At 42.7% G+C, this 24,869-nt stretch overlaps 1 protein-coding gene across 2 annotated transcripts; it reads left to right on the top strand.

Moving 5' to 3' along the window:
• The first annotated feature begins 674 nt into the window (after positions 1–674).
• LOC148041172 (putative mediator of RNA polymerase II transcription subunit 26b) lies at positions 675–24,252 on the top strand. 2 transcript variants are annotated; one of them, XM_087677345.1, is made up of 9 exons: positions 675–1,586; positions 2,181–2,249; positions 2,348–2,430; positions 2,626–2,693; positions 2,809–2,915; positions 3,035–3,062; positions 21,474–21,778; positions 21,905–21,980; positions 22,095–24,252. In XM_087677345.1, the coding sequence occupies exons 1-9, from the start codon at positions 1,200–1,202 to the stop codon at positions 22,226–22,228; spliced, it is 1,257 nt and encodes a 418-aa protein (XP_087533471.1). In that variant the 5' UTR covers positions 675–1,199; the 3' UTR covers positions 22,229–24,252. The 2 variants fall into 2 exon arrangements, with proteins under 2 accessions (XP_087533471.1, XP_087533464.1); XM_087677338.1 differs by having other exon boundaries at positions 676–1,586; positions 21,468–21,778; positions 22,095–24,251.
• The last annotated feature ends 617 nt before the right edge of the window (positions 24,253–24,869 follow it).

The following is a 24,869-nucleotide window of genomic DNA, read 5'->3' as shown; positions in this document are numbered from 1 at the left end:
TGTGTTAGTGTTATTAGTCGTTTTTTAAAAGTTTTGTAATGCTTTTAGTTCTATTAGTTGCTTTTTTTAACGTTTTGTAATGCTTTTAGTTTTATCAGTTAGTTTCTTAAAAATTTATTAGTCATTAAAAAAAATCTAACATCAATGATTGTGTTTAATCAGGTATTCAAATACTAATTATTATGTCAATAATGATCAACATCCATAGCATCCCTTCATTCACATGTGATTCGAGAAGCGTTCAATGCATAGGTGGTGTGGCTGGTGTATAAACGATTGCGGACAGAAGATAGACATACACTTATTGACCACGAAAAGTGTCCATCGCCCAGTGTGTAAGCAGGTGGCAGACAAGTAACCGCCCAAGTTAACTTTTCCTATGTCCACCAACTAGGTGCAGATTGGGCAGGCAATGGCGGTGTCTAACGAGCCTTAAAACCTCAGCATGAAGATGTTATCCTCTCACAAGGGATGTAAATACTTTTACATATGTAAATAATTATGCTAAAAAGGATATAAACTTTGTTTCGCGTGCAATTAACATTGAGTATGTGAATACTTTTTTTTGAAGATTGTTACATTGGGAAAATTTTAAATCGTCGGTCAGAATATTACAAAAAAAACATAAAACTTCATAGAAAACAGCAAAAGCAAGGGAGGCGACGGGAGAGGCAGGTTGGCTTGTTACTATTCATCATCACCAATTCTTTATGGGCCAAATGGTGTGACTCTGTGAGAGAGAAGAGCCTTTGTCTCTCCAGCTCTCTCTCTCTCTCTCTCTCTTTCTCTGCCTGCCTGCAGTCCTCTTCGGCTCTCTTTGTACTCACTCGCTTGCCTATTCCTTCCACTTAGGCAACTTTTCCATTCTTCTGCCGCACTCCCTCCCGTTCTCTCTCTCTCTCTATTTGTCGCTCTATCCCATCTTCCATTTTCATCTTAACTGTCTTGATCTTGTAATCTTTTCACCTCCTCTCTCTCTCTCTCTCTCTCTCTCTCCGGGCCGGATTTAACCTGATGATTATCTCTACCGCAGCCGCAGCCGCAGCCCCAGCCCTGCCCTGACCCAACAGAGCAGGAGCTCTCGTCCCCCTCCTTCCCCAACACACCCAACACCAATCCTTAATTCACATAAGTTGTTCAAACCCGCTTGCATTGTTCTAAGAGCGCAAGGTTGCCTGATCAAGGAACGGATCCATCAAATGGAAAGATGGAGGAAGTACTTCCGCGGAGCAGGGGCCGACTTGTGGACGGTCTGCGAGCGAGCATTGGCTCTGGCGTATCAAGAGAATCCTCAGGATTTCCCTTCTCACAGAGACAGGCTCGCCCAGAAGCTCTTCGCCCCGGAGAAGTTCGATTTGCAGGAGCTGCAGGAGAGCCCGCCACGTTCGAATGAGGCAATCCGGGCCGGTTCGGCCCACAGGGGAAGCATAGATGAGGGCAGCAGTGATGAAGAAGAAGAGCAGCATGGGACCCCCAATGGCAACAATTATGATCAAGCTCAAGCTCTCACAGAGGCGATGGAGGAAGAGGGCCTTCTCAAAAGAGATGTATTTGAACTCAAAGAGACAATTCTGGACTCTTACAAGGTCCTGGACTGCTCTCAGACTTACTTTGATCTGCATTTCTTTTTCTGTTTCTTTTTTTGCCCCTACAAATTGCTAAAGTTCTGGAGATACTGCCCTGCCATTCAAAGGTTTGAATTTTAGCTTATGCAGATTGTTTGCATTCATGTAGAGGCTCTAGCAGAGTCATCATTGCCACCTGGTTTGCTGTATATGCTTTTTATTCAAAACATCAGATCGACACAGCTCAATGCTCAAATCACATCCAGTTAATAAACTGTCCCTTCGTCTCGAGTGACTCCTTACTTTAAGAAGCCTGTGGAGAACAACAAACAATCCTAAGTCTTGAATCTTGTTTGTTTTAAATATCTTCTTGAAAGCCGGCCTTTATAAAGGCTGAAGGTTGTTTTGAATAGTGAAACAGGTGTTTGTGCGTTTAAGTTATTTCCCGTGCAAATGTTGCTTTCCTGTACATAAGAGGAATGGAAGGCTGTGGGTCTCCATTGGAAGTTCTACTCTCAACTGTGATAATCTGGAGCCAATTTGAACAGCTGAACAATCTGACTGATTCCTGCAATAGAGAAGGTTTTCACCAAGGTCCTCTTGTGGTTGTTGCAGCCTGAGAAAGAGGTTTTTGACTCTTTGCAGAGGTTGGAACTCATGCAGCTTACGTTTGATGTGTTGAAGGTATTTAATTGTCTGTGCTTGAGTTTTTTTGGTCACTGTTTCGAAGACATCAGTGTTCCTATTGGGTAGTAATTGCTTCATCAACAAAATGCATCCAGGAAACAGAAATTGGGAAGGCTGTGAACAGCTTGCGTAAGCATTCTTCAATGAGAGTGCGAACTTTGGCAAAACAGCTTGTGAGGTAATATGAGTGAATTGCACACTGTACAGGCTTTGTGCTTTTTTCTCCTCTCTAAATACTAATTGTGATGCAAGAAAATGAAAAATGACCAAGCATAATATGGCAGCTGTGCATGATTTTGATTGTAATGAGCTGGGCTTTGCCAACCTATTTTTGTGCTTTAACATCACTCATTTGATTGCTGTGCAAATGTAGTGAATGGAAAGACACTGTGGATCATTGGTGCAAAAGTGTAGAAGATGTTACGGCAGCCTCTATGGCAGGTTTGCAAGTGTATTATATGCACACTGTGTATAGCCGTGATAATCATCAAAGGACAGCATACTTTCCTTTTGCAAAGGTGTCTTAACTGATGATTTATGTGCACATTTCTCTTAGTGACATCCGATTCACCATCTGAAAAGGGGGAACATGGTCTACCTTCACCTCCAATGGATGAAGGTGCTTTGTTGGCTGGTCGAACTGCCTCAATCGAGATGTCTCAGGTTTCACAATGTCATCGAAGTTTATGTTGTATTTAGGATGCTTGAAAGGAACATTCTATAGAGCTGCACTCATGGTTCTGATTTCTGTTTACTTTTTTTGTGTGTTTTCCTGATGACAGCTATTTGATTTTATGGACGATGAGACATGTAAGTGGCTGTCTACACTCCATTTTCGCTCATAAATGGAACAATTATGAATTCAGCTCTTAGTGACCAGAACATTGTAAACTGTCGTCGTGCTATTGATTGTGTTCTCTTGGGATAGGAGGATTGATTTTGAAGCTTGACACAATAAAGGCTGTTATTGGGGTGAGTCTGTCCTATGGAAAGTATAATTTCAGATGTCTAGGGAGAGCTGGAGATAATATGATCTGGCCATGTCCTTGTAGACTACAGATAGCTGGTCTCAAGAGTCAAGCCCTGCTGTATGTTAGCTGAGGAGTGAGAGCAGTCAGAGCCTATAATAGTGGGAAAGTAGGCAAGACACATATCCTGTGAACGTGAAAATTATGGGCATTTGCATTGGCTTTTGTTAGTTAATTAAACATGGTTTTGAATGCCTGGGAAGAAAATATCCTTATCATGAGATTGGGATTACTGAAAATGCCTAGATGGCATACTCTTTGGCTTTATCAATACGTACCTGTCTTAATACTGGACTGTTCTAGATAACCTCCATCTGAAGAATACATGGTTAACAGATGCCTTGCTGGAAAGTGGTTGATTGTCTTTTTAATGCACCAAGGAATGGATGCAATGTTTACCTTGCTCGGAAGGGTTTTTGACTTTGGAAACTTCCATCTAACTTGATAGATGAACCTTTGAAAAGAAGGAAGAGAAATGTTAATTGCTATTTGACATGTGTTGCTTGTAAATTAGCCAGCAACCTTAGGTGGCTTGCTGATTAGGTTAGGGCTACTTCTTCCTGACTTGCTTAGAAAAAGGGTCAACAGAAGGGCTCTACTGTCAGGTTATTTTACCATTTTTACCATTTTTACCAGTGACCTTGTGCTCTGAGAATTCATGGCTACATGTGCAGGTTAGACATTTCTTTTATGCTTTATTTCGGGCTAGACACCCCTGATTTTATTTTTTCCTTAGAGTTGCCAGTTTTGCTTATTCTATTCACAGAAGAAGTCTGTAGTGGCAATATGATCTAGTACGGCTGCAGCTTCAGGTGCAGAAACTTGAAAATAACATGTCAAAAGACTTGGTATTCTCTGATGCAGGATGAAAATGATTAGGAGGAGGACAGTTTAAGAAAGGGTTGTTAGGGTTTATATGACAGCTGTTGGATCTTTGGCATGGTTCAATTGTGGCACATAATATGTTAATTTGTTTTATTTGGCAATTGAGGATCACTGAGAGAGCCTGGCTTAATCTATTCACAGAAGAAGCTTGTATTCTTGAGTTCTGAGATCCTCTCCCTGAGCCTGGGACGGTATGCTCTAGCAAGGCTGCAGCTTCAGGTGCAGAAGTTTGAAAATAACATGTAAAAAGAATAGCATTCTCTGATGCAGGATGAAAATCATTAGGAGGAGGACAGTTTAAGAAAGGGTTGATAAGGGTCTATACAACAGCTGTTGGATGCTCAATGTGGCTCTATTGTGACTTGTAATATGTCAGCAAATAAGGCAGTTAGCCACTGGGCAGGTACATCTTAATTGGAGCTTGAGTTAATCCAGTGAAGATTTTTACCTCAGGCTCAGTTCATGCAGGGTAAGTCCAAGCAGGGGTAATCTCTGTTTGGCATCAGCATTCAAATTTACTTTGAAGAGATAGTAACAATGTTTCTTACTTTCTAGATGCCAATAGCATGCTTTAGCCAAAAAGATCATTCATTTGCAAATGAGATCTGCATATTGTATTTGCTGATCCATTGGTAAAAATGATAGTTTGAAAATGTCTCAAGTTGATGAATAAAGCAAAGTCAGCAAATTGTTGCCAACCATGACTTGGATTAGATTGTATACCAACTTGTTGATAAGGTTTTGTATGGTTATAGGATCTTGTAGAAATACAAATATTATGTCAAACAGATCTGGCCTCTAGGAATCTTGAAAAGTTGATAAATGTGTCTTTAGATCAGTAGAGAGAGACAATTAGCTGAAAGAATGTGAAGGCTCAATCATCAAGGCAAGGTTGAAAGTTTGTGTCTCCAACCAAGTGAGGACGAGTAGATTCTTGCAATATTAGTCCTTGATGAAGTACAAAAGCTAGCATCTAAGTACTAGAGAAGAGAGTAGAACATGCATTCTAGTGCTTCATATTGAGATGCTTTGATGCAAAGTAAAGCAAAGTGAGTACATGCTTGGGGAGAAGTAAAAGAAGCCTAAAAATCAAGATACTATGGAAGAAGAATGAAGAGGCCTAAAGAAGGACATAGACTGAGGAGCTATGGAATGACTAGCCTATCTTAGCCTAAATGGGCCTAAAAGAGGTTAGCCTAAAGATCTAGCTAGATTGGCCTAGAGAAAGCCGAGTGTAACTTAGCCAAAAGGGGAAAGTTTGAATTAGTCAGTAATTCGAAAGGCTCTGACCAAGGGGCGGGCCTAGAATCCACAATTCCACAATAGTAATGATAAGCCATTGATGACTTTGAGTATTAGCAAATGGAAAAATGGTGCTATTGCCTTGGGAAGTACCCCCCTCTCAATCACCATAGAGTGGCATTGAATGACAATTATCATCAAGGTCATTGGAATTCGGGTTTTGGGTATTTTGGGTGGTTTAAATCCATGATTCTATGGTATAATCATAAGCCATTGATGAACTTGAGTAGCATTGCTATTGTTGGGGATGGGGGCTAAGATTGGATTAGGAGAGAGAGTCCCCTTGGCCTTTGAATGACAATTGTCATCAAGGTGATCGGAATCAGGATTTCTATCAATAAATTTGAAGTCTATTCTTGTAGGTAGGCACTCCCATGGAGGTTTCTTTTTGGTGTTTTACAATTCTTGTTACGATTTGTTAGGTAGGTGGGTTATCAACAACGAGGGAGGGAGATGCTTGTGTTTGAGCAAGCAGGGAATGGGGTGGAATGTGCATGAGGGGGATTTTCAACATAGAAGCACATGGGTCAAAGTGAGACTCTCTTGTAGCGAGTTGTATGTGTGGGTGGCATTCCTAACAAGGCACTAAAACCTAAAGGATTATCTAAGCTCACCTGACATCAGAAGGGATAACCTATTGGGGGGGGGGGGGGAGAAAGGTTCTAAAGCTAATGTTTTAGAGCCTAGATGAGTGTAGGTGAAAGTTGAGAATGGAGGGCACCAAACTCATGCTCATATGAAACAAAAGGTAGGCTTTTAAGGCACAATAGGCATACTTGGTTAAGTTACGGTCTTCTATTAACATACTTGTACTAATCTCTATCTTTGTTGGGACTTACACCCGGTTTTTGCATATAGAAGAAGCAACATAGAGAAAATATGGTTCATACAAACTAAATGGATCTACGCATCTATTGTCAAGCTTGGTTGTGACAAAGGATTGAATCATTAGTCATTGCTTGGAAGTCAATTATACATCTACCCTAGTTAAGAGCTGCACAATCTCATCAATTAGTTGCCGCGATTGAGGTGCACATCCTTTTGGCATGCTTTGAGGTGAGTTGATAGCAGCTTGTGCCATAGTAGATGGATAGATATTTAGAGGAGAGTCGGGCCCTGAGGAATGATACTTAGATGATGTAGAGTTTGGTACTTAGATGATGAAGATGAATCTTTACATTGAGGGAATGGCATTGATGAAGAGCCCCGGAAGCGAGAGAAGCATGGTGGTCAATGGGGCATTTGTAATACAGTGCTAGGGTCCATCTTACGCATAGGAGATGACATGAGCCATACAAGCATATAAAAAAGCATAAGGAATGAATTTGGCATGTGGTGAATCAAAGAACAACAACCTTTTACTTTGCACACTTAATCTTAAAATCAGCAATAGAAAAACATCAAACAATGGAACTAGAATCCTCCTACACATGGACACAAAGAAATGCACCCTTTGTGGTTTCACTTTATCATGATTGAAGTATCAATACAATTGTTCACAAGTCTGCTGTGCTTTTGCACTGTGCTCACTAGCCAAGACCAAAAGAACAAGATCCAAACCAAAACTGTTGAGATTCCATGGATGCACAAGAAGATTGAAACCAGCCTTTCTTCTCAAATAGGGTAGTAAATGACATGATTTAACACTTATTATACCAAGCAAATAATTCACAAATCTGATTATAAAAGCTTTACACAATAATCTTGGACAGCCAACACCCCATGGCCCCAAAACTGGCACCCCTTCCGGTATTTCTTTAAATTGTATTGTGTTGAATCTGTAGGACATGGAGATATAGGCTGATCTCTCTACAAATTCCAATACTTTGGGCTGTCACAAATGATTAGCATCATCAAGATTCAAATTGCCCCATGATTCTGTTGCAATTTTGGCCTAAATTGGACTGGGAACACTTGCATGCGACTTGAATCAATTTTGGGTCTACAATCCCCTTCAGGTCTGCTGTAATTTCCACAATTGCAACATCTTCTCTGATCACTACGCCTTTGGTTAATGGACATGTTTTTGGAGGTGGCTAAGGAATCCTGAATTTTTCAGAAAATTAGGGTTTTGACAGCAAATGCATTGTTGTCCACCTCCAATTTGCTGTAGACTGATGAGATCTTAATAGAGGAGAAAGAGGATCAGTTGGAGAGAGAATCTTTCAATTAGTAACTCTAATGGCAATTTTGATTTTGGCAACAGCTTCAAAAGTGATGTAAAACCCCCATATGGCTTAGCAAGCCCCAACTAGGTCTCCACCAACTTGCATGGCATGTTCTCTCCCTAATTGACAAGTGGCACACATTCTAAGGCAGCCTTAGCCTCTAGACTCTAATCTCCAACAATCAATTAATTGTAAAAATTGAAAATTCTTGTCCTTGCCCATAAACTAGACGCTGCCCATCCACATTTAATGTGCTAAGCCTTTTGTACTTGAAAGTTCTTCGAACTTCCATTAGCCACAAGAGATATGAAATGCTCTAGTGGCCAGCCAAAATAACCGGATCATCGTTAGACTTTACGTGTTACTCAAGGTGGTTAACATATTTTCAACATAAGCTCTATACCTCTGCTTTAAGTGAAGAAGAATTCTTTGTCCCTCCCCTTTGCATGAACAAGGACTTCTTATGGCCATCATAGTGAAGGATCCCTAGCCTAATGCCCAAGTTTCAATGAGTCAGGACCCAATTGTTTATACAGGAAGCTTACATTTGATACTAAAAAACAATACATGGCATACCCTCGGCGGCTCCAAGCATATGAATGTGAGTTTCGATACAAGCATGGAAATTTGGTAAATTGGATTTGGCATGTTATCCCTCATAAACATGTACACTTGTTGCTTGGCACCGAGACGAAGGGTTGATTCCAGGGGGTAATACGAACGTACAAAAATCTAGTTGCTTTTCAGGACTCCTGAGCCTGCACAAAGCCAAGCACCGGTAAAAGAAGGGTAAGAAGTCCACCAATCGGAACTGAAGCGATAGCCATGTGCAATTCTTATAGGGCTAAATCAAAAAGGGTAGTCGATTGCTAGCGATTCCCTCACATATTATTGATAGCTCTGCAGGTGTATAACCATTAGGTTAAAGTATGTCTTCCCGTTTCATGCTCTGCTTCGTCTCTCACCATTAGGGGCCATGGCTGGAAGTTGCCAATAACATCTCTACAGAGGGCCTACCCCATTGCAACGTGACGTCTTCACAATTCTCACGATCCAGCAGATTTATGACCAAACATAAAACATAACACACAGGAAGGTGTTGTCTGGAAGTCTAATGACTAAAAATGATAGGCCTATGCAATCTGCCCATGATGTTATCAATACTAGGAATCGAGAAATAATTCTTGATCATGATCTTTTTCAAAGCTTAGTAGTCAATGCACATACAACATGAACCATCCTTTTTTTGCATTGACAACACTAGAGAGCAGTATGAAGACGAGCTGGGCTGAATGAGCCCGGCTCATCAACTTGGCTCATAACCTCCTCTTGCTAGGCTACACTCACCTTGTATGGTGGCTTATTTGGAGGGGTATTGCCATGGATGAAGCCTATGGTGTGATCTTAGGTCTTTTGTGCAGTAGCTTGTGAGAAACAATCAACATTCTCTTTACAATGATACCACTATATGGCACCATTTGTATAACTCCATCCAGGTAGGATCAATGGGTATAATAAGTCATACATCCTTGATGGAATAGCATTTGGATTGGTCTCTTAACACCCACTTCTCTTGCTAGCTGTGGATCTCCATCTGTGTTTGGTGTAGTCATTATGTCCGATATGCTACACCCTTGTTTGCCATGTAGCTTTGATCTCCTCAACTCTTTGTGTATGAGCAATGTATGTGGTTATTGTCTAGAGGGAATCAATGAACTGACTATTCGTCCCCTTTTTGCATGGTTTTTGAGTGGAGCAATAGTGTGCAAAGCCTTTGGATTGCAAGGAGGAACTCACCCAAGGATCTCTGATTTGGGGGACTCCATGACTAGTTTGATGGAGGTGTCCATTCTGAATAGTGTGGGATATCTTGGTTTGATTGTACTGTAGGCCTTGCATCTACATATCTACTACTCCTCACTCTCTTTGCATCCTGCCATAAATTGCAAATCCTCTTAGCTCTTGGGATGCGGGTGTTAGCGATTATCAGTTCCTGGCGGCGCAGGCAGCCACGTGGCAGCCTGGTCGACTGTACCAGTCAGCTGCATTTAATGCAGCCGACCTGCCATATTTTTTTGCTTTATTCCTGGCTATTTATAGCCGGCAGCCTGCACATTGTTCACTACTTTTGTTTGCAGATTTCAGGCTGGAGATTCGTGCAGACTGCAGCGTACTTCGAGGTGAACAGCAGGTTGCATCGTCGAGGTGGAGACACGCAGTCCCGCGCACTGCGCCCGTGTATATATCTGCATATCTTTGTATACAGCACACCTTATACAGCAGATCTTCATCTTCCACTGTCTCTCTCTCTCTCCTCTCTGTGTTCACTCTCTCTCTCTCAGTCTTGGTCCCACGCTTCCGCATCGCTGCACTCTGACAGCGGGTTGCTCCCCTATGTCAATCTCGAGTTGGTGAGAAGAGACCCTAAGCTGTTGCTTGCATCTCACATGGGATGTATATGTCTAGGTTTTCAGGTCTCTCAATGAAACCATCTGTTGTGGTCCTAAGGAAATGGTCCTATAGTACCATGTTCCTCTTATTGTGAGGGAGGTGTATGGAAGGGGATTGAGGGCCATATTGGGAGGGAGGGAGGTGGCATAGAAACATGAAACGGGGAACGGGAACGGGGAACGGGGACGGGGACGGGGAATGGAACGTGGGAACGGGAACGGCATTTAAAAAATCAAAATTCATGAAAAAAATTTAATATTTCACTTATAATCCATGTGGACTCGGGAGTGTTAAAACTTAAAACCAAGGTATATAATCCACAAGGACAAATCATTTTACGTTTTAACTTTAAGATATCATGCATTATTCTAAAACTACTCATTAGAAATTGAATTGCAACTTATAAGGCTCAAGAGGTAAGCTATTCAATTATAAATAATAAAATCCATAATACATATGCCAAAAATCATAAATGATAAAACAATGAACAATGAACTAAACTTTAAAGTCTAAGCTAAATAGTAAAAGAACATGCCTATGGTACCATTGCCAAAAAACTTAAAAGATTACAAAAATGAAATTGAAGTCTAATCTTTGAAAGAACATGCTCATTGCCCCAAAAAAGACTATAAATATAAAGTCTAATCTCTAGACTGAAGCAAAATGCGGCATGCCAAAATAGCCCAAAGGGCAACTGCAAGACTGTAAGACTCAAGTACAAATATAATATCGGCATGGCACAACTGTCAACAGCCCAAGTGTCACAGTGTCATGAATGATCATAATATCATATATAATGTAAATGTGTCATGACTCATGTATCATGAGACTCGTGATAAGTAAGCTAAATCAAAGATCATGATCATGATCTGAGGCTGCTCTAGCCACTCCTGAAGTTCCAGCCTCATCATCATGTGTACCATGAATTGCTGCATCTCCCTCAACATCAGCATGTGTCTCCTCTTCTTGCTGCATCTCCCACTCTGTGAATGGATCAGGCTTTGTTGTCATACTGTTACATAACATCCTCAAATTAGCACTAACGAACACTAGATCGTTTGCCCTCTCCACACCAAGACGGTTCCTCTTCTTTGAAGCAATGTGGGCGTAGGTACTCCACAATTGCTCCAAATAAGAGGAGCTAACTGACTGACTCAAAATACGGATGGCTAGTTGCTGCAACTCAGGACCATCCGAACCATAGTCCTCCCACCACAAAGCTGCCCCAATCTTACAGCGATCCTCCTGTGCATCCCCACAACCAAAAGAACCCCGAAAGGTCCTATAACATGAAAGCTGATCTCTGATCTTTCGTCTAGTGCCATGATCAGGCACTAGACGAGACAATATAAGTCTCCATGCATCCATAACCTCAGTGTCATTCTCCTGACCCTTGCCCTGGAACTCAGGATCCACAACAAATACAACTGCATGCATGGGTGAGCTATAGGAATTCCACCTCGTCACAACTAAATGGTGTATTTCCTCATACGCCTCATCATTTGGTGCCAACTCCTGCAACTTTTCATTCAGCCTGTCCATAGCCTCATATACCTTGCCAATGCACATAGCATCCATAACCCTCAATAAATGTACAATGGGTGATACCATAGCATCTATTTGCTTTACATCATCCCAAAAAGTGGAGTTATTTGCTTTCTCCAAGCATAAGATACCTGTAGGAGTATCTGCCAATGTTGATGAGGTAAACTCATTACTAAGAAATAACTGCCTCAAGGCACCACTGCATTCTCTTAACCTGCCTAGCATCAAGAAGTTAAAGGCAAATCTGGTATCAGAGTATTTTAAAAGTGTCTTCTTCGACCGCAAAGAGAAGTGATGGCGAAGAAACTGGTGATTCAAAACAAAGCTAACCATTTGAGCTCCTTGCTCTATGACAGGTGCAATCCATGACAGGTTACCAATATCCTTTAGTAGGTTGTTCAAGCAATGAGCCATACAATATGAAACTGTGATATGCGGATAATATCCCTGAATAATAGCACCTGCTGCCCTATTTGCAGGCTCTCCATCTGCAACAAATCCCACAACATGCTCTGGGCCAATAAGCTCAACACTTGTAACCCACTCTGCTGCAAGTACATCTGTTGACTTTCCTGTCCCCGATGCATCATGTGAAGATATGAAATACATTTCTCCACGAGAATAAGCAACCATACCATGAATGGATCGTTTGCGTGTATCACTCCAACCATCAGCAATCAAGGAAACTCCATTTTTAGCCAACATGCCCTTTCTAGTCACTGTTGCTTGCTCAACAATGCGCTTTTCCTTGTCGAGCAAAGTGGTGCGTAAGATCTCTGATGATGGAGGTATATACGAAGGGCCATACTCACCAATCTTCTTGCACATCAATTTAAAATACTCTGACCTGGCTGCACGAAATTGAATGTGGTCATGATAAAAAAAGCGTGCCACTGATGTATCTACCTCTTCCTTCTTCTTGGGATCCCAACTAGCATCAAGTGTGCTTTGTCTACGTGCAACATGTGGCGTTGTTGATGCCATGGCCGATGCAATGCCTGCAGTAGGTGTGGAGGTAGCACTTCCTGATACTGGCCTTGCTCTAGATACATCTGATGGGGATGGTGTCACAAAAGTTGCAGGGTCAACTGCAACACGCCGTGGTCTAGATGCAAGATAAGCTTGTTGACCTGCTACATGGTCACGAAGCTCCCTTTGCTTCTCCAAGGTCACATTTGGACAAAACTGCACCTCTGAATTTGGCTCATGTAGGAGATGAGCTCGGACTTGATTATGCATAAATATTAAAATGGAACAAGTGGCAATTGGTAGTCCATATTTTAATATTTAAGTAACTTTGAAAAATTAAAATCAATAAAAATTTGAAATACAAATGCTCGGCTCAATGGATTACCTTGTTTGCTCCACTAGTTCGCTTGTATGGGCAAAGCTTGCAAGTCCATGGTCGAGATCCTCCACCACTCAAAGGGCGGTCAGCATTTACTTCTTCCCACCATGACCAATCATCAGACCTTCTTCCTTGACCACCAACCCGACGAGCGGGGCGGGAAGATGAAGCCATTTATGATTTCAGGCTGAAAATTGAAGGTTCAAGAGTCGAGAGAAGGAAAAATTGAAGGCTCGAGAGAAGGGAGAAGGCTCAAGAGTCAAGACTCACTCAAGAGTCGAGAGAGAAGGGAAAGGGAGAGAAGGGAGAAGAAGAAGAAAAGAGGAGAACTTGGAACTTGGAAAAGAACTTAGAAGGAAGATTCAAGAGCAGAGGAGAAGAAGGAAGAGAAGGAAGAAGGTTCAAGGAAGAAGGCAGAAGAGAAGGGAGAAGTGAAGAGAAGGTAGAAGGAAGAAGAGAAGAAAGAGAAAAAAGAGAAAGAAGAAGAAGGAAGAGAAGGAAGAGGTTGAAGGTGGGAGGAGAAAGAAGAGAAAGAAGAAGAAGGAAGAGAGGGAAGAGAAGGAAGAGAAGAAAGAAGAAGAAGGAAGAGAATGAAGGTGGCTGGCCGCTGGGGGCAGGATGCATGCGGGTCCCGGGAGCAGGATGCAGGCGGGAGTAGAACGCGAAGAGCAGGATGCAGGATGCAGGCAGGAGTCTGGGCGGGAGTAGAACGCGAAGCGTAGGCGGAAGCAGAATGCGGGCGATCGGGCGCAGGTAAGCTTTGCCTGCCACGTGGCGTTCCCTGTCTGAAACGGGACAGGGAACGTTCCATCATTTGGAAATGCGGTCCATGACGGATACATTCCGGGGACGGCGATTCCACGTGCTAGGGGGCCGTTCCGGCCGCTTCCTGTCACTATGGGAGGTAGTCCTTGTCAATCCTATATCCCATGAGCCCCAACTCTTCCTATGCATGCATCAAATCCCATGTCTTGCCAATGCTAGTTGATTGGAAGTAGCAAAAGCTCTCCTAGGCTATCCGTTTGGATGCATACCTTGCATTCCGTGTATGAAGCGGATGGTTTGAAAAAGGTCATCTATCCTCAATGAGATCATGATAATCTGTGGTCTCTCAATTTGTATCCATAGACATGTAGCCGACAAACCAAGGGTCTAGATAGGTGCTCCATACATCATGGTTGGTGTATCAATGTATCAAACAACCATCTCCACGTGGGGGGACTCATGGAAGTGTACCTAATAGCATTGTCTTGCTAACATGTTTAATGTTGCATACAATTGTGTGAGTTGATCTCTGGTTGCTTGTTGTGACATGGTGAATCTCCTAGCAAATGTGGCAAATATAATCCCCAAGTGATATATAAATCTGCCACCTCCACTTGTCTTGCTCCTAGAGTAAATACTGACCTTCTTTGTACTGAGGCTGATGCATGTAGATCAAGGTCTTGGTTTTCCCAAGATTAATGGTCCGTCCATTCTATGCATAGAAGTCATGTAGAGCATGGAGATGTTAGTAAGACCCTCTCGCGATTGAGAGACCAAGACAATATCATCAGCATAAAGCATAATTAAGACAAATGCGGAAGGGTTAAGGACCTACCCGGTGTAGGGTTTGAGACTTAGGTAATAAAATGAAATGATTTGCTATGTCCACCCATCCTTGTCAAAGGACATACTTGCCTCACTCCAGTGGTGCTAGAGACCGCATGATACATTAGAAAGTTCTCTTGGACATCTGACTAAGCTCATCACCCTATTATATAGTGCATATATGCCTCAGATCAAGTTCGATGGAATCCCGAGTGTTGCAATCTTTGTAGTAGTCTATCTTGTGCGGTTGTATCCACGCTTTGCAAAAGTGCACAAAGCAAGAGTAGAGTCTTGTCTTCTTGACTCTCACTTGCTTGACCATGCCTCTCAAGGTGAAGATGTGATCTAATGTAGAGAACCACATTTGAATCTAGCTTGTCTTGCAACTCTCAATCTCCATCGGATCTAGAGGGTATCCAAACTTGTCGATAGGCACTTTGATATGCATGGTCTACTCATTTGGGAAGCCCTTTGCTAAGCATAAATTTGAGGAGAGGGGCCAAAACGTCCACTCCATAGATGAAGTGCTCACCTCTATACCTATATGATCCATCGATCTTCCATGTTGTACATGCTTTGTAGCCTTCCTCACCATATAGTGTGGTACATCATATAACCTCTTTCATGAATAGATGGCATAAATCCTAGTATTGTGTCTACTCATTTGATTGCAAGCCTTTTATGATGGGTGATGTCGCTCATCTGTTAGTAAGCCTCCTTGTCTATGATATGCTTGAGCCCTCTCCAAGTCCAAGGGTGTCTGTATAGCTCTTTGCTCTCATCATCATACCATATGTTGTGGGGCATGGCCCTAGATGAAGTATGTCCCAAAGTGTATATGGAGTGTGGAAAGCTATGAAGGGAAATTGAATGTAGGTTGGAAGTGAGCTGGAAGATGATTGTCACTAGAGGAGCGATAGTAAGCTGGGAGGAGAGTGTTGGTAGTGGAGCAATGTGCTCGAAGTGGGTGAGACCATTATAAACATGGTGATTATATATATCAGTCAGATCATGTGAGAAGTGACAGGTAAAATGGGCTGGAAATAGGTCAATGCTCTAGATTCATATGGTTTTCTCCAGATCGTCCTATTGCAGATTACCCTAGCTCTAACTGTCAGAGTGCAGCGGTGCGGAAGCGTGGGACCAAGACTGAGAGAGAGAAAGAGACAAAAGAACTTGAAGATCTGCTGTATAAAGTATGCTGAATACAAAGGAATGCAGATATGTGCATGGGTGCAGTCCGTATGCCTGCGTATCTCGACCTCGACAATGTCTTCCTGCTGGACACCTTGAAGTCTGCTGCAATCTGCCTGATCTCTGCCCTGAAATCTGCAACTGTAAGACTGAGAGTGTGTGCTGGTGGCAGGCTATTTATAGCCTGAATAAAATGCCAAGAAATAATCAGTTGGCTGCATTAAATGCAGCTGACTGGACTGTCACGTGGCAGTCCGAGCGCATCTTGCGTGGCTGTTGCTGATGTGGCACTGTTGACATGGCAAACCTGCTCTGCACATCAGAACAACTCAGATGACTGCCCGGCTGGAAAACTGTATTTGTACACACCCTAACTGAGAAAAATGCCTATCTAGGGGATGACAATCTCTAACACCCCCTCTGAGATCCTGGACAAGGCATAAGGCTAAGGGATCTAGAGTGTCGGTAAAGTAGAGCTTGGGGAAGCACCTTCATAAATAGATCTGCAAGATTGTCCTCGGTCTTACAGTACTCCACATCAACTGTCTCATCCAGAAGCTTCTCCTTGATGAAGTGGTATTGGATCTCTATGTGCTTTGTCCGGGCATGGAATATGGGATTCCTGTCCAAGGCAATGCAACTCTCATTGTCGCACCGCAGAATAGTAGGATGAGTTTGGGGGAAACCAAGCTCCTCCAACAATCTCCGAAGCCACATAGTCTCACATGTGGTAGAAGATGCGGCTTGATACTCCGCCTCAGTTGAAGATAGGGCTATCGTGGGCTACTTCTTGCTACTCCAAGAGATAACACCTGCACCCAAGGTAAAACAATAGCTTGTAGTAGACCACCTATGGTCCACAACGCTAGCCCAATCCAAATTACTCCAACCTACAAGGACAAAATCGAAAGTACTTGTACCAGCTGGATAGTAACTCCCTAGGTCAGAGGTCCCCCTTAGAAACCGTAGTATCCTCTGGGTAGCTTGCCAATGCATTTACTGAGGTGCACTCATGAACCCAGCCAAGAGACCTATAGCAAAACATAGATCAACCCGTGTGTTGAGGAGCCAAATCAACGATCCAATCAGCTGACGGTAGCGGGTAGCATCCGCCAAAGGAGAATCTGAGTATGAAGTGGCCTTCCAGTTCGGCTTCATAGGAGTAGAAATGGACTGACAATCTTCCATCTCAAAAGTCACCAAGAGCTCTTGTATATATCTTTGCTGAGAGATGAAAATCCCCCTCTGAGTCAGATAAGTCTAGTGGCCCAAAAAGAAATGGAGAAGTTCTAAATCTGTCATCTCGAACTTCTGATGTAGGGCTGCCTTTGTCTCTTCGACCTTCTAGGCATGGTCACATGTAACAAAACAAACAGCACACGACCATCCTCGGAAGTGTGAACATAAAGTTGCAGATCGACCCTAGAGCGCCGATATCCCAACTTTGATGGGAGAAATGAATCAATCTTCTTGTTCCAAGCACGCGGAGCTTGCTTCAAGCCATACAAGGCCTTCTTCAACCTATAAACTTTCCCATCAGAGGAATCAAAGCCAGGACGTTGCTCTACATAAATCTCCTCCTTCAAATCACCGTTCAAGTAGGCTGACTTCACATCCAATTGAAAGATGGGCCATCTCCTATGACCAGCCAAGGCAAGAACAACATAAATCGTCGCCATACGAGCAGTGAGAGACAAAAGTATCATGGAAATCAATACCTGCGCGTTGAGCAAAACCTTTAGCAACAAGGTGAGTCTTGTGCTTGTCCAAAGAACCATCAATTTGGTACTTGGTCTTGAAGACCCATTCGACACCAATCACCTTCTTATGAGAGGGACGAGGCATAAGGTACCAAGTGCCATTCCGCACAATAGCCTCCAACTTGACTTGTATTGCTTTTCGCCAATGATTGGACTATAAAGCCTCCTTCACGGAGGTAGGCTCCCTATCGTGCATAACAGGGGACATCAAACAGTAGTTAGAGCAAACAAGCTCCATAGAATGTGCTTGGTGTCTCCGTGACCTCCGTGGTCCATCTTGCGGTTGCCACTGCTTAGGGACCCCCTCGATCCCTGAATCTTGGAGCGTGTCACGGGCCCAATAAGGAGGTCGGATCTCGCCTCGCGACGCTCTCCATCTGTTGAAGTTTTGGAAGGTTCATTGACAGCGTAGGAGCAATTGGTGAATCCGGTGGTTGGGAACTAGGCTCCTCATCCAAAGAAGAGTCATCAAGAGAGATAGGCTCGAGAGGAATAGTTGCTTGGGCCCAGTTATCATCGGGATCGCCAAGAACAGGGTGGTCCTCACCCCCCTCTTGGGCTGAAACCTCTACAAACCAAACGTCACGGCTTGTGTAGACATTCTGCTTAACAGGACCATACAATCAGTAGCCTTGAGACTACAAGCTATAGCCCACAAACACCTGTCTTTTGGAAGCTGCTTCAAATTTGTCACGCTATGTCTTCGGGATGTGAACATAGACATCACACCTAAAGACCCTGAAATAAGAAACATTTGGCTTTGACCCAAAGTACGATCACCTTCCCTGTGTTTTGAACCTGCATCTGAAGTTGCCTTAGCTTGTTGATATCCTCCCGCATGGATGATGACTTGTTGATGCTCATGGTCCGCATCTGCACTTCCAAAGAGACTCACTTCATGACGGTCATCCAATTATACATTTGATCCAACTTTAGCCATATCTCCCGTGCCAATGTCAAATGCTTGATATGACAGATAACAGCTGTCGTACATGAGAGAAATAAAAACGAGCAAATGCGAGCATTGATTTTATTCCAATGTGCTTGAGCCTTTGCCAACTCCACCTTCTCACTGGAAGAGAGTCTGGACTCGTCATGCGAAGAACGATGATGGACAGCCTCGGCAACAAGCTCTGTCAAGTCATAGAACTCCAATATGGCAAGCATCATGACCCACCAAATGCGGTAGTTCTTGCCATCGAGCTTTTGATTTGATGGAAGAGCCGGTAGGATGGGCACCTTCCGGGCCATGATGGCTTGAAACTCTGTCTCGGCCTCAGAAGACATCTTCACCTACAATGCCTGCACGAAACACAAAAACAGCCCCTTTGACTGTGAAAATACAGCTTGCTAGGACTATGGTTCGCTTGTCCCACTCCTTCACTTGCTAGAGGCAATGAAAAGGTAAAATCTGCACTTGAAGGCCAAAAACTCAGCCTTCCTCCTCTTGAAACAGCAGTAACTTCACCAACTTTGATCCTTTCCCTCACGCCCACTCTTGCTTTAGCCTTGTTCCAATGCGCAGCCCTTCCATTGCCCTCGAACGCTAGAAACGCAGCCTTGTGTCACACTGAAATCTCCTCTTCAGATGGGTTCTTCACTCAGTCAGTCCGTCTTCATTGCTCTGATACCATGTCAGAGTGCAGCGGTGCAGAAGCGTGGGACCAAGACTGAGAGAGTAGAGTGAACACGGAGAGAAGAGAGAGAGAAAGAGACAGAAGAACATGAAGATCTGCTGTATAAAGTATGCTGAATACAAAGGAATGCAGATATGTACACGGGTGCAGTCCGTATGCCTGCGTATCTCGACCTTGACAATGTCTCCCTGCTGGACACCTTGAAGTCTGCTGCACTCTGCCTGGTCTCTGCCCTGAAATCTGCAACTGCAAGACTGAGAGAGTGTGCTGGTGGCAGGCTATTTATAGCCTGAATAAAAGTGCAAGAAATAATCAGGTTGGCTGCATTAAATTAAATGCAGCTGACTGTGCTGAAAAACTGGCCGACTGGACTGCCATGTCTGCATCCTGCATGGCTGCTGCTGATGTGGCAAACCTGCTCCGCACACCGGAACTCTCTCAGATGACTAAGCGGCTGGAAAACTGTATATGTACACACCCTAATTGAGAAAAATGTGTGTCCAGGGTCTCCCTGGATCCTTAAAATCATATGTATGACAATATCTACTTTGTGTCCTAACGTTGAAACCTCCCACAAGAAGAATCTCTCCTAGTCCGAAGCCGTGCATTATGTCATCTAATAGGTTTATAAAGCGTGACTCCCTTTCTGCTGCTCCATCTCCCTTTTCCTTTGTGCTGTGTTGTCTCCCCATTAGCATACCTCGGTCCTTTTGGAGGGAAGGAGAAATAGGGTGATGCATAGTATCTGACCTTGTGAGATCTCCACCCTAATCCACATAATTTGAGCTCTAGGATCACGTGCTAGGATGCATATTGGGTCCTGTAGCTCCCTTCTGTCAATGTTACTACTCCTCCTGACCTTTTAACTATTATATACAAGCGAATAATGATCCACACTGATGTGCTAAACTGTACAAAGTGTCTTTAGATAGAAACCCTAGGACTAACCCTAAGGAGCCCCAGTTCTGATTGTGCTAGGTGTACTGATTGTCTTTTAACTATTCTTATATGATATTTAGTGGGTCTAGCAAGCCCATATCAAGGGAGAAAGGGCATCAATGGATAGCCCATGAGATGGCCAATATATTCTTTTATCACTTCTCATTATTTTTATTCTTTTAATATGTGATTTGGATCTCCCAATGGAGCTTCTTTCATCTGAACTGAAGAGTCTGACAGTGATGTAGCTCCTGAAGCCTAGCCACCTTCTTGAGCTCAATATAGGATGGCCAAAAAGAACTTGACAAGCTCAAGGCATTGGCCAAGAAGCCATTGGCTGAAGGGATGATCTGAGTTAGCTCTTCTCTGTTTGGTGCAGTGGTACTTCTTGAAAGGACTTTGACAACAATTGCTCGTGTAAGGATTCTAGCTCCCCTCCACAAGCCTATGACTAGTTTCGGGGGTGACAATTTTCAGCAAGCTTGGCCTAAAGTTGGACTACCAATCCCACTCCAAAGGAGCTGCACAAGATGGCTTTTTTAACTTCTTGTGGCTTGTTTGAGTTCTTGGTCTTGGCCTTGAGATTAACAATTGCATTGGTAGCATTTTGCTTTATATGCACAGGATGATGGTTAGTCGGCACTGAATAGCCTTGAGATTAACAATTGCATTGGTAGCATTTTGCTTTATATGCACAGGATGATGGTTAGTCAGCACTGATTCAGCAGTGCAATCTTATCCTCATGAAGGTGGGGTATGATGCCACCTAAACCACTCAGCTATTCATCTGTGAATGCAACAATATGTTCAAATGCTGTTTTCTGACGAGGAGGCCCAAGGGCATTACTGGAAATGTTTTCCCATGCTTCAGGCTGAGGCATGAAGTTCATCACTTCCATTCCAAGATGGGTGGACATGTCAGTTGTCAAACCCTGAGGGTCCTTGTGGGGACATTTCCATAGACTTTGTTACATGTCTAACAAAGAGCATATTTATAAAGTGATGCTACCTTTAAGAAATTTGGTCAGGTGTGCTATCTGATTCCTTTCAGATTTATTGTTGAGCTGTTCATCCATGATGCCTGCAAGCTGCATAGGCTGCCATGGGCATGGTTTTCAGCAAAGGATGCTGAGTGAGCGTACAATGTGCATTTTTTGACGGTTTGACCACCAAATCAATCCTTCACACCCATCTGAAATCAGATGGAGAGTGAGAAGTTGTGGATTCTATTGCATGTTGTGCTCTTTTTACTTTGTTCTTTCCATATCTGCAGCCTGCACTTTCTAAAATGATAGCACAGAAGAAACTTATTTAAATACAATTTCTACCCTATAAGTTAGATTGTCTTATTGGGGGTTATTGAAGCAGCTGCAGGCTCTGGCAATCCAAAAGGCCAAGCTGATGGTTCTCCATCCACATTGTTGAACAACAAGCATGGAGAAATGAGAAAAAGCTCTGTTAGAAAGATAAATGATTCTGATGCAAGAAAGAAAGAAAGGGATACAATGTTGAGCTCAAACGGATCTAGCAAGAAAGACAGGGAGGAACGATTTACAAATGGTTATGAAAGCCGAAGAGAAACCGAAAAAATGGAAAAGAAGTCTCACCATTCTGAGAATGCTGAGAAGTGTTTCACTCCAGGAAGCAGCAACAGGATACCTTCATCAAAGCCTGCTTCTGTAAGTGCTAGTGAGCCGCCTCCAGGCTGATCATTATGCTTTTGGGTCCATTTTTCTTACCTGGATGTTTCAGGATTTCCAGATGTCTGCCTTTGTCTTGATAGTATTTGGTTTTTTCTATTAAAGGACCCTAAAGAGATGGACCAGAAGTTTTTGGCTGCCAAAAGGAAGTTACAAGAAAATTATCAGCAAGCTGAGAATGGTAGGTCGATGAATCAACTGGTTGACTTTTATCTGTTTATGTTCTCTTAGTAACCAATGGGGTTACCAGTTGATTTTAACTTCTCTTCATAACCAATGGAGTCATTTGGTTCAGCAAAGCGCCAACGCACTATACAGGTGATGGAGCTAGAAGACCTACCAAAGGGAGGGCCCAAAAGAGCTAAAGCTCCTCTTATAGCCAGGGGAAAGCCTATTTCTCAACATCGACCACAAGCATTGAGGCGGTAACATGTTGCAAACTCTTATGTAAAGTTTGTATGCGAGATCACAAGCTAGAAGAAAACATTGTGTACCGTCCAATGGGATACATGCTTCTAGCTGAGGCTTGTAAGCATTTTTCTTCCCAACTATTCATTTAAGAGCAGCATTTCACATGGGATGTCTAGGATAGTTCGAGTGTGGGTTCTACACCTGAGTTGAAAATGGGGGTGTCCAACACAAAAAGGGTATACAAGGCTAAGCAGTCGACTCCATACTCCTGTTTATGCAGTAATCCAAATATTTACTGCTCTCAAGATGGTCGAATATTTTTAAGTATAGATTCGGCTTATTGTGAACTCATCACACTGAACTCTTCCAAGCTTACCATCGGCCAAGTTTTTATGGTTGGAATCTTGTCTATGCCTCGATGATTGTTATGTATTTATCTTGAGGCTTCTGCATGGACATGTAGCCCAACATACAGAGTAGTATCTACATCCAAGGCATCCTCTTCAGCAAAAATCTCTTTGGAAGGGCAAAGACACATTGATGTTTTCTGCTTATATATCCAAGCTTATGCTCAGCAATGAGGAATCCTCCTTGAGGTGGTATCTGAAACCTGCTCAAGCTTGCACTGCTGTTCTCCCAGAGGCCTGCATACAATCCTGGGTTCAACTCTTGGTTCTCTTTTTAGTTTACCTTGCCCTCTCGACTGTGTTCTATCTCTCACAATGTGCCAAGAAACATTGCGGGTCTTTAACAGGGGATTGTGATACAAAGATACAGAGAATACAGAACACAGTTTGCCTTATTACATTGTAGGTGGTAGCCAGCATCCAAATGGATGTATGTTGAAGGTTATGCACACTTTGTAGCCTCATTTCATGCTTAGCATTGCTTGACAATATTTGGTCAATGTAGTGCAGCAAAGAGCTTGATTAGATAGTTTTCACACAAGACTATCCACAGAAGACAAGTCAGAAGAAAGCTAAATGTGGCATAGAAGGCAAAGAAGCTGCTACACTAGTGAGTGATTGTACCAATTTGAAGGGGTAATTGGGAACCCTCTCGGGATTTGCATCAAGAAAGCAAGCCCTCATATTTCCAAGCTGATAGTGAGGGTTTGTTCTTTCCTTGTTTGGGAACTTAAACGGCAGGTTTTTGAGGTGTCTGCAGATGAGGGCCGCCAATGACCTATCTTTCACCAGTGAGAACTACAGATGGAGTTTGGTCGAGAGAGGGAAAATTTATGAAGGCCCGGTCTTTTTGATTGGGAGATTATGTAGGAGCAAGCAAAGTATCTTACTTCGACTGGGCAAGCATGTGTACATGTAGCATATCATATATGCTTGACTTGCAATGTACATTGAAGATAAATTTTGACATCCTAGAATGATGTGTTGTTAATCGAATGATTTGTACTACTATTGATCACCTGTCCTTAGGTTTTGAGGCTGGAAGTGGTGCCTTGAAACCACTGTATGAGATTCAATACAAGAGCTATATGGAAAATCTGATGTCTCTTCTATGAAGTGCCTTGTTGTGCATAAACACAGTCTGTTCTTGTCAGGTTCTTACAGATAAAGTCTTTATATAATCAGAGTTAGTTCTTGTCAAGCTTCAAAAGCAAACCAAGACATTCTACAACTCAATCTACAAGCATTAGCATAGAAATCCGTGAGGCAAATGGGTGTTCAGAGACATTGTAACACTGTCTTTGCAGCAACAGAAGTGCTTGGACAAGCCATATCATGAGTTAAGCCTCGAAAGCTTTTTCAAAGACTTTGAAGATGCCACATGAGCTGATAACTTTGTGTATATTTGTGTAAGGCAATCAGCATTTCACACTAGTTTGGTAGGCTAATGGGGCAGAAAGTTCTCTCTTTAAAGGTCGTGAAGGGTTGTACATGCAGTTACTTAATGTGCTTGTCCATTGATTTTTGTATGATCATTTTAAAACTAAACATGAACACATCAATTTACTTGGACATCAGATAAACTAGATTGTATATATGATAGCACTAGGGAAGAATTCCAGGGAAAAAGCAATTATAGCATGTGTGTTTCAGATTGGAGGTGTGAAATTAAATATATTGTTGTGCAATGTCTATGTAAATCAAATTATGGGCACTATGAAAACTGCGTGCATAACATAAATCTATACCAAACAAAGGCAAAACTAGGTAGCACCTTATACTCTCTTACCTTGGCTTGTATGTGGTTTAAAAGTCAACATAAGAAAGTGTAAACTACTTTCAGAGCTCACAAAGTACAGTATGTCCTTTTTACATGGTGGTTCCTATTCATATGCTCTAAAAGAGATGGCTAAACTACTGTATTGGAAGCTTCTTAATTGAATTGAATCTGTTTCATGTCTATCACTGAGTGCACAGGGCATCCATGTGTACCTACTAACATGAGGGCATACAGTCCTGAAATCTCGTGCCCACTTTTTTTGTAAATTGTGGGCATTTTCTTTACTTTTCCTAAGAATAAGTGTAGTTCACTTTGTGGACCTACAATATATGATCACGACTATTGTAGCAGAAAAAAGGGCAGTAAAAATAGCACGCGACGGGTAAGGGAAAGGCTATTCACCTATCTGCTTGCAATGCCATTTGCTAACGTCATGTCCCATTGTTTATGGAATGTTTATTAGCAATGAGAA

The sequence above is a fragment of the Lygodium microphyllum genome, chromosome 1, assembly GCF_053477565.2.
Source record: "Lygodium microphyllum isolate KBCC chromosome 1, Lygodium_microphyllum_v1.1.10, whole genome shotgun sequence".
NCBI lineage: Eukaryota > Viridiplantae > Streptophyta > Polypodiopsida > Schizaeales > Lygodiaceae > Lygodium > Lygodium microphyllum.
Note: the sequence above shows the minus strand (reverse complement) of the source record. Positions and strands in the feature narration are given on the sequence as shown.